Raw genomic sequence first — 9437 nt, 5'->3', positions numbered from 1 at the left:
AAATGCCAAGCAAGCAGGGCCTGACTGGAGAGTGCATTAGTACAGTTCTGGACCTCTGACACGGGCGGTAGATACTCGCATTTCGCGAGCGGTGGTCAGGTCGGGACCATAGTCAAGCATTAGCGATGCCCAAGGGGACGGCAGACAGAAGCGGGAGAAGCAGTCTGTTCGGATGGACTCGAGACCACAGGACTGCTTATATGTGACCTGTTTCATGGCGCGCGGAGATATGGACTCCAGTCTTTTCGCCACCGAAACGATGTTCATCATCGGCGGACACCCACCGCCCACCAAGCGCGACCCTGCTGCACGGGCGATCATGGCCCCGTTTGCAGCACATGACTGCGAGGTTCAATGAGACGAGAGCGCTGGGGCTGCGCTAGCTCCGTTGTGCACGGAGCGACCGACTCGGGGGCAACGAGCGTGGCAGAGCGCAATCAATTAGTGGCCGTATACGCGCGTGGTATACGGGATGATCAATACGCGGTGCGATCGTTATAACCGACAGCTTCAAGTTGGTCGGCGTCGCGTGCACTAGCCGGCCGCATACACAAATCTCAGAAGAGATTCCTGGCGAGGGGCCTTAGCCGGGGCTCTGTGGAGGTATATGGCTGTGTATACTAGACACTCACTTAATCGGCTCGTGAGATGTCCGGTAACCTAACCTCGAGCCTCTTATTGGCCGGCATCTTCAAGGTATCTGAGAATCATGGCGCACGTCACCGCGGCAAGGCGAACACATTCAATCAGTGGATGTCGCTACCTGGGTACACAGGTAGCTGCAGGCTACACACATTCTGGTGGAGCACTTGAAGCTCAAAGCTCGGAGGTGGAGCTGGAGTCCTGCACTTCCCCAACAATTACACCCGATATCACTGCCCGCCCAGATAGAGCCGTTACTATTTCAGGCACGTGTCCTGTCACGGCCGTGTTTTACACTACAAGCTCGTTTCCGGACTTCGCTTTTGGCAGAGGTAGAGTATCCGCCATCTCGTGCATCTCTACCGTGATGCTGACCTAGAAAGAGCAGCCGGTCAATGTTGATACACTCGAAAACTGGGGCATGGCAGCGCAGAAACTCACTTGCGGTCTGACTGATCTGGAGCTCACAAAATTCGACTGGAGAAAAGCATGACCTTTCAGATTGTATGCGTAGAGGCTACTGAACTCTTTCTGTACCTCTTTTGCGTCGATGAAGCTAGTATCACCTGAAGGCAAGTGGGAATTTGCCTGACGAGAATTAAGACTCGACATAACCGAGTTCGTGTATCTTCAGTGAGGTCAGTCCTGTAAAATCAGTGTTCCTCAAAACTGTGCACTCACAACTTGACAACGCCGTAGTTGAAGATCATATGGATACCCGTGGACTGCGAAAATATTAGAGAGAATCACTTTGAGTGATAGAGTGGACCCACTGAAGTCAAATATGCCACAATGTGTGCTATGGTGAAAGACGCGGTCAAGAGTCCGCTCTGCACGGTCGCTACATTTAACGTCAACGATCAGTCAACATAATAATCAGCGAACGTACACCGTATGATCTTATTGATAATGTTATCAGTGATCTCGAATCCAGTCTTGCGCGAGTTCTGTAATCCCGCCAGGTACAGTTAAGCCGACGTTCAGCGCATGGCAAAGTGCGTCTTACCAGGTACACACTAAGTGCCACGGCAATTGTGACATCGCAGACGGTGCACGAGATGAGCCAAGGGAGTCCAATGACCTGCACGACGCCCCATTAGCATGTGACGAAAACACAGCCAAGATAACTAACATCAAGAGACTTGAAACCCGAAAACTCTGGGCGAATCCCGATGCCAATTGCCGTCCCGATGGCAGATACTGCAAGAATGTCAGATAAGATCGATATCGAGCCAATAGAGCACTTACAGCCAGAGACGGTGGAGCTTACTACAACGAGTGCGACGATCCACCGATTCTTGGTCAGCGCCAGGATGCGCCACGCGTAGAAGAGCTGGACCATCATCGCGATGAGTCCCTAGCCGCCAGTGAGACGCCTGTCAGAAAAACAACCCGAAAACGCGCGAACTTACCGCCATGGCCTCTTCTAAGCGGCCGCCAGGGTCTCCATTGACAGCGCTCACAATTTTATCGAAGCACAGGGTACTTACCTGACTCGAAGACTGCAAAAACAGCGGAACAATCAGTGCACATGGAGCAAAGGGCGAGGCTTTTGCTTACGCCAGTCTGCTTGCGTAAGAGCAGCGAGGTTGCCTGGGAAACAATTTCCAGCACAGGTGAAGGAGGGTGGGCGGGACCCTCACCAAAGTTGTTAACCAGGACGGTATAGATCCAGGCAATGTTGAATGCGCTGTTCAATGTGTCTGCAAGGAGCAAGACTGCGACCTTGAATATTATAATATGCTCAGAGCCGAACACGCCAGATTCCGTATTACTCACATAGGCCTTGATCCACAACGGATCGCTGAAGAAATCATATGAGTCTTTGAAGTCTCGAAAGCAGTCGAGAAATGAACCTACCTTCGGAAGCTCGCGTAGTAGGTGTGCGCCTGCGCAATAACGACGCCATATAGTCTATGAAAGATGATGGTGAACAGAGAGGACTCTGTTAGACAGCTTGTTTCGAGCTCACAAGATATTCAGGAAGATGCCAACGAGACTCGGCCCATGCCTGAGCAACCCCGTCAGCGTCAGAAGTCTTCGCAGAGTGTGAACGGTTGTACTCACAAGATCTGCGCTGCTTGCCCTCCCGCCGATACCATTTGTCGTTAAGCTATGAAGTTATGAAGGAGAGTAGGGCAAGTAGTAGTCTACAAGAAAAATGTTCTGCGCGGCACCCATGGCCGCGCGGAGGTTATGATCTTCAGCTGACCTAACATCGAATTCAGTCCTTGCGCTGAGGCTCGAAGACAGCACCGGACTCAATCTCCCCGCGGACAAGTCTGGAGCTGCCTGATTCTTTTTCTCTTTTCTCTTTTTCTTTTTTGTTCCCGCTGAAGTGGCTATAATTGGTCCTCATGGGATCCTTCGCCGAATACCCGCTCTAGCACCGAGAGGCACTTCCCTGCAGCCAGGGCAAGCATACATAAATTCAGGCCTCATCGGGACCTCGAGCATGAGCGCTCGAGAGGAATCTCGATGAAAATACCAGTGTTCGCGACGCTGCGTTTTATGATGCCGTAAAGCTTTGAAATGCTACGGGAATCATCAATCGGAGCTACGCACTTGCCAAGAGAGTCGCTTACCTGTGATTTTTTTTGTTTGTTTGTATTCCTAGTGGGATGAGGTTTCGGCTGCCCCATTCTAGCTTAAAGCTTCACTGTATGAGTGTTCTCTTCTGCTTTAGGGAGCCGTGTACTTTAGCCGCTCAAAAATCCTTAACATGTGATTATTGATCGCTATTCAGCCTAAACCCACCCATAAGTAGCAAGTCCCGTTGCCGTATACCCGTGTCGCAATATATTTCGAATTTCCGCGTATTGCTGAGACTTGTTTGCGAACCACCATGTCGGCCGCAAGCCCTACGCCGTTCCAAATATCGATTCCTCAGGATGCTCTCGATGCGGTGAGGCAGAAGCTGACGAACGCTACTCTGCCTCCTCCACCTCCTCAGAGCGACGACCCCTGGAAGTACGGCGTTCCGAACGCAGACCTCGAGCGTATCCTCGAGCACTGGAAGACGACCTACGACTGGAGAAGGGAGGAAGCAGCTCTCAATGCTGACCTCCCTCAGTTCACGCTCCCTGTCAACGTGCAAGAACATGGCCTGTTCCGGGCTCACTTCGTACACCAGCGCGCAAAGCGCCCAGGAAAGGCCATTCCCCTCCTGTTTGTGCACGGCTGGCCAGGGCATTTCGCCGAAGTGCGAAAGATTCTGCCTTTGCTGACGAATCCCGAAAGCGAGGACGACCCCGCGTTCGACGTGGTCGCGCCAAGCCTTCCTGGCTTCGGCTTCACTAGCGCGCCTGAGAAGAGCGGGTTCGCGATTAGTCAGTATGCTGAGGCAAGTTTAGTCTCGTCAGCGAGAAGCGTTGTTACTGACGCCGGAATTGTCTCAGTTCTGTCACAACCTGATGCTCGCGCTCGGGTACAATGAATACGGCACGTACTGCTCAAATCTCTCTTGAGTTGTACTCTGACGCAGGTGCATATCAGTCGTGCAGGGCGGTGACTGGGGCTTCTTCGTGAGTATCTTGTCTCATGAGTTGACGTCGATGGCCTGCTCAGAGTCTCGTCATCTTGCCACTTGCTCTAGATCTGCCATCGTCTGGTACATTTGTACGGGCCAAAGCATGTTAAGGCATGGCACACTAACTTCCCCGGGTATGTTTTCCCACATGTTTGACTCACTGACCCTGATGAAATGAACCTCGTGCGCTGACCTTTCGGACGGCAGGGCTGGTCCGCCCTCCGCGACGGCTTGGCCTCGTCTCTTCTTCGCACACCTCGTCACACCATACAGCGAAGAGGAGAAGAAGGGTCTCCAACGAACAATGTGGTTCAGGCAAATCGGTACGGCAAGCGCGACTCTCAACTTTTTTGATCGTACTAACGCGCCTCCTACCCTCCCCCCAGGTCAAGGCTACTTCCAAGAGCAATCCACGAAGCCTCAGACACTCGCTTACTCCCTGGCGGACTCACCAGTCGGTCTCCTCGCGTGGATATACGAAAAATTAGTTACCTGGACCGACAATTATCCTTGGACCGAGGACGAAGGTTTGCTTCCGCGAGCTCTCAGATTACAGCGCTCTTGACAGTTCTATCCCAGTCTTAACGTGGATCCATATCTACGCCTTCTCTCAGGCTCAGTCAACGTCGTCTGCTGCGACCTCTATCCGCATCTATTACGAGGCCCTTCACGCACAGGATTTTAAAACGCTTGCTGATCCCACGTATTACAATGATAAAGTACCCCTTGGGATTAGCATCTTCCCGCAGGAGCTCGTCCTAGTTCCCCAAACGTAAGTCCACTTGCGAGTCTGGACCCTCCAGCGTTCAATGACGTGAGTTGTTCTAGGTGGCATCATACGCTTGGTCCTATTGTGTACTCCGCGAGGCATCAAAGCGGTGGACACTTCGCTGCGTTCGAGCGCCCGAATGAGCTCGTTGCCGATATCAGGAAGACGTTTAAGTCACCTGAGGTCAGGGCGAAGCTGTAAAAAGCCTTCGTCATTGGATGGGTGAGCAGTGTACCAAGTTTACATTGTAAGCGCCGCCTGTCATATTTCTGCTGTCTGGCATTATAGGACGTCAGCTCGAACGAACTAACTAGTGTATGATAGGAAGCTTGGAATTTTGGATCTTTGTACTTGTAACGAGGCTACCTTGGATGGCGACAAAATGTGAAACCGTTTCCACGCACGCCTTTCACCTGATGGCTTACGGCTTCATTCCCTATTACTTGCCTCCATCTGATATCTAGAATCCTCCGAACTTTCCGTCGGGCATCGATGCCATCATCCAGCGCACAGGTTCTCCCCACCGCATGATTGCTTTTGATGCGCCCGTATGGTAGGACGCTGTCGCCGCCGCTCAGGTACTAACGATACCTGCACCCATCATGGCCGATTGTGAATGACCTCATCTGACAGCATCTACAGATATAAGAAAGAGAGCAGACCCTTCACTTCACTCGTCGACTATCCGCTTGTCTGCGCCAGTATTTCAATTTCTGGCATTACCAAGCTCCCCGAAATTCTCCACGATATAATCGGTCTTGTCGTCCGCCTTTCCCAAGTTCCTTGAGGGTGGGATGGGACGCAAGCTGCATGCGCTCGTGCGCCCAACATTGAGGCGCTCGACATCTCGGTGCATCTGTGTCCATCCGAAAGCATCGCTAGGCTGTGGCGAGCCCTACCGAAAATGAACCAAAGATACCGTAGGTTCACATGATACATCGCTTCAGCAACGAGGAGGTGAAGGCTGAGATGGTGCTCAGTTGGAAATCGTTGGTAACTTTGTTCACCTGAGCCAATATGCTCATGATACACGCTGAGATTGTCGCGGGCAGAGATACACTACCCGAGCGGCACAGCGATGATTATGCAGGCATGCCACTGCGGCGAGCTCCTCTTCCCAAAGTAGTTGCGCAGGTTATCGAGGCTCATTCAATTAGATGGTGCTCTAGAGAGCTGATACGCGTTCGAGAAACGATGGGTCTGTTTCGTGGTACCCTCGCGCTAGCCCTTATTATTCAGAGCAGCGAAAGGTTGCTTCAGCACGTGGAGTAATTCTTCGTCATCGATCTCGATCCCTATATGCCAGCCGTAAGTCGCATGCGGAACAGCTCAAGGAGAGCACAGACCCCGTAAGATATCGGCCAGTATCCAGCCTTCCAATCCGTTGAAGCCGCCCTCCTGCTTCACGAACGTCCATCGATTTTGTAACCAGAGCAGCATTTCCTCGTAAGTTTCCTCGACACGCATTCGGACGTACGGGCCCGCATCAGGGTATCTTAACATTGATTGTTTGAATATCTGGCAGACATCATATCGCAGAGCTCCCCAAGAGTTGTTTGCTACACACCTGGTAAAGCATCGCGGCATTCGAGTCGTTCATCCCGCGCTGGATGGCATTCACGATCCACTCTAACTTCTCGTCTCGTTCTACATTGTCGTCTTCCGGCTCCATAATCTCGAGCCACTCCCTCTGCCGAAAACATTCAGCTGATTGACCACACAGGACCTTATCAATGGCGTCGCTAGCGGCAAGCAGCATTTCCCGTGAGACGGTCGCCCAAGGCTCTTTGACTCCCTCGAGCTTCTTCATGCCGGCCTGCGAGGCGTACAACAGTGGAAACACGTTAGAAGGTATCATACGCTTCGCAAGCCCCTTCAGGATGGTGCGGCGTGTCTTCGACGATAAGTGCGCAAATGCTGGAGTGCACCATCCTTCACCGAAATGGGCTGTAAGGGCGCGGCGGGCTCCACGATCGAGATATACGCTCTTCACGTCGTCCTTACGAGCGAATTCGAGTACGCGAGGCGCGCGCCATGCGCACTGGGGACACTTGCATCCTCCTGCGCCCCACACGCCGCCGGTAATCTTCTCGTGTTCGTCAAAGGGAAGGAAGGCATGGAAAAGCCCGTGCATCATTTCCTCGACGATGCGCGCCTGAATCACGTCGTAGAGTGCGTCAAGACGGAGATACATCGCGCATCGCATGATGCTGAATGCGGCGGCGAGGTCCCACTGTTCAAGTTCAAGTTGGTCTGACTCAAAGCGAACTCGCCAGTGTAGATCCATCTAAGGGTGGAATACAGAAAGAGCGGCGTGAAGGGAGGTGATGGTAGGGTGAGCGTGGGCTCTCCGGGTACCTGCTCAGTCTGCCGGAGCTGCTCGTAGAAGTAGGGTGATCGAGACGCCAGAACGAAGCGATGTGAGTGGATAACAGCCACCTTGGATTCCTGTTCCGAAGTGACGGCATCATCAGTAATCGTTGTAGTGATGCGGACATCGGAGTTGAGACGGGTGCGCCACATAGAGAGGAGGTCTTTGCGTAGTTCGTTCTTCGAGTCCTCTTCGATATCCATGCTCTCGTGGTCTTCGTAGTGAGACAGGCCCCCCGAGCTACGGCCAGTATAAAAGAGCTCAAAGTCGTCCGAGAAGGAAGCTCGAGCGCCTGTGAAACCAATCTGCGCAGGAGAGGCACTCGACGATAGGAATGACCCCGTCGGAAAATACTTCTCTCGAAGGGCTGGTGACGCGCGAGAATATACGACCGCTGTGAGATGAGAATGGTCAGTATGTATGCGATAGTAAAGATCAGATTGCAATGTTTTAACAACTGCACAATGGAACTCAAAAAAGTATGCACCAGCTAGGGTTTTGTACAGCGCGACGAGGAAAAGGGGATAGACGAAGAGTGCGGATGCATACCATAATGCCCCCAAATCTCCGTCTTGGAACCGCGTCCGAGTTCTTCTCCACCATCAACTCGCCATAGGACGTCAGGATAGTAGTCCTTTGCTCGTTGGAATAAAGTGTGAAGGTCTTGTAACCAAACCTCAGTCGAACGGGCTATAGCGGCCTTTACTGAGAGGCTACCATCCTCAAGCGTTATATTGCTCGCTGCCTTGACAACAGCGTCTAGTTTCTGCGATGTATCAAGTGTTGATATGGAAGACGGAGGAGGGCTACTGGCGATGTATGTAGTGGGATTATTTGATGGAGGCGGCAATGCCTTGTTGGGCACGATGACATCGGAGGGAGTAGGCGTCAATTCAGAAGACGTCTGAGCGTCGGCAGAGATGTTGGCGTCGGATCTAGAAGGTGATTGTTGACCAAGTTGACCGGCAAGATTGACAGCTTCGAGCTGGCGGAGTACTGTAAGAGCGTCAGCACGTCGGGGTGGCTCGAGGCGCCAGCACGCCAGCATGATTTCCCACAGTGCGTCTGGAATCTCTCTGCCAGATAGAGAACGTTGTTGACTTTTGCCGTCGAGGATGGCAAACATCGCCTGGTAATTGGTCAGGTCTGGAAAGGGTATTTTTCCGGTATATATCTAGCAGCGATCGGCTTCAGATCAGATTACGATCAAGTCAGTATGCTATCGCATGCCTACCTGCCATGTTACCTGCCCGAACGAATACATGTCACTGGCAGGAGTATGCTGAACGCGCGGAAGCAGGAAGCGGACCGGGTCGAATATCTCGGGGGCCATACAACGTGTTGCGCCGGGCTGGGCTGAGCTGCAACTTAATGCAGAGTCTGAGAAATTCGAGAGCCCAAAATCAACGAGCTGTACATCTCTTGCTGCATCCACGAGAATATTTCCCTGAAGGAGAAATTCTTCAGTTAGAGTCTACTACCAACGTCCTAGACGTTCTGACGTACGACGTGTAAATCTCCATGGACGACGCTCTTCCTATGCAAGTATGCCAGCCCTGACACCACTTGACAGATCTGGAAAGACCATGAATAACAGTCTGCTGTATATTCTGGAGGAGGGACTGACCAACCGAATGGCATCCTGAGCGAACCAACCGACTTTCGCTATATATTGTAGGGCGTTGCCATAACTCATCCAGGGTAGTACCACGCAGGTAAGGCCCGTGAAGGATTCTCGATCGACGCCTATTATCTGACAGACGTGTCTGTGAACTATGCCCCGAACGAGTGCGATCTCTCTGTGAAACGCCTGCGAGAGGCGTGATTAGCAGCGTTCCACTTTAGCTATATGAATTCTGGAGCACCTTCTTATTTCTCATGTCTTCTTCACGGTTCCGAAAGATGCGCAGTGACTTCAAGGCCACTAACTTCCCGCCGTACTCGCCCTTGTAAATCTCTCCGTATGACCCGCCGTCTACAGGCTGGTGATCTCTTACGTATACACCCGACAACCACATCTGTGCGGGAGCTGCAGAGATGATTCGCATAGCCGCACAAATGCACGCTGCATTGAACGGTTCTAGCTCTACATCGTATTCCCGGAGAGACCTGCTTTGAATGGAAGG

General features: G+C 52.3%; 3 protein-coding genes across 3 annotated transcripts; 1 reads left to right on the top strand and 2 right to left on the bottom strand.

Moving 5' to 3' along the window:
• Nucleotides 1–933: 933 nt before the first annotated feature.
• Nucleotides 934–2744, bottom strand: PHACADRAFT_167306 (uncharacterized protein; the record flags this gene model as incomplete). Its single annotated transcript, XM_007402256.1, has 14 exons — nt 934–1017; nt 1084–1270; nt 1324–1367; nt 1416–1483; nt 1532–1589; nt 1649–1723; nt 1775–1842; nt 1891–1999; nt 2174–2235; nt 2286–2367; nt 2422–2446; nt 2503–2556; nt 2615–2653; nt 2710–2744. 14 exons carry the CDS (start codon nt 2742–2744, stop codon nt 934–936), a joined length of 990 nt encoding a protein of 329 aa, XP_007402318.1.
• Nucleotides 2745–3487: 743 nt separating this feature from the next.
• PHACADRAFT_167305 (uncharacterized protein) lies at nt 3488–5141 on the top strand (the record flags this gene model as incomplete). The annotated part of the gene is made up of 8 exons (XM_007402255.1): nt 3488–3985; nt 4041–4083; nt 4138–4166; nt 4238–4305; nt 4379–4494; nt 4558–4698; nt 4751–4943; nt 5000–5141. 8 exons carry the CDS (start codon nt 3488–3490, stop codon nt 5139–5141), a joined length of 1230 nt encoding a protein of 409 aa, XP_007402317.1.
• Nucleotides 5142–6161: 1020 nt separating this feature from the next.
• PHACADRAFT_201983 (uncharacterized protein) lies at nt 6162–8644 on the bottom strand (the record flags this gene model as incomplete). The annotated part of the gene is made up of 6 exons (XM_007402254.1): nt 6162–6235; nt 6287–6458; nt 6508–7227; nt 7299–7705; nt 7861–8485; nt 8546–8644. The coding sequence occupies 6 exons, from the start codon at nt 8642–8644 to the stop codon at nt 6162–6164; spliced, it is 2097 nt and encodes a 698-aa protein (XP_007402316.1).
• Nucleotides 8645–9437: the final 793 nt, after the last annotated feature.

The sequence above is a fragment of the Phanerochaete carnosa genome (genome assembly GCF_000300595.1).
Source record: "Phanerochaete carnosa HHB-10118-sp unplaced genomic scaffold PHACAscaffold_71, whole genome shotgun sequence".
In the NCBI taxonomy this organism is placed as follows: Eukaryota; Fungi; Basidiomycota; class Agaricomycetes; order Polyporales; family Phanerochaetaceae; genus Phanerochaete; species Phanerochaete carnosa.
The sequence above is the reverse complement of the archived record's forward strand: the minus strand, read 5'-3'. Positions and strand labels throughout refer to the sequence as shown.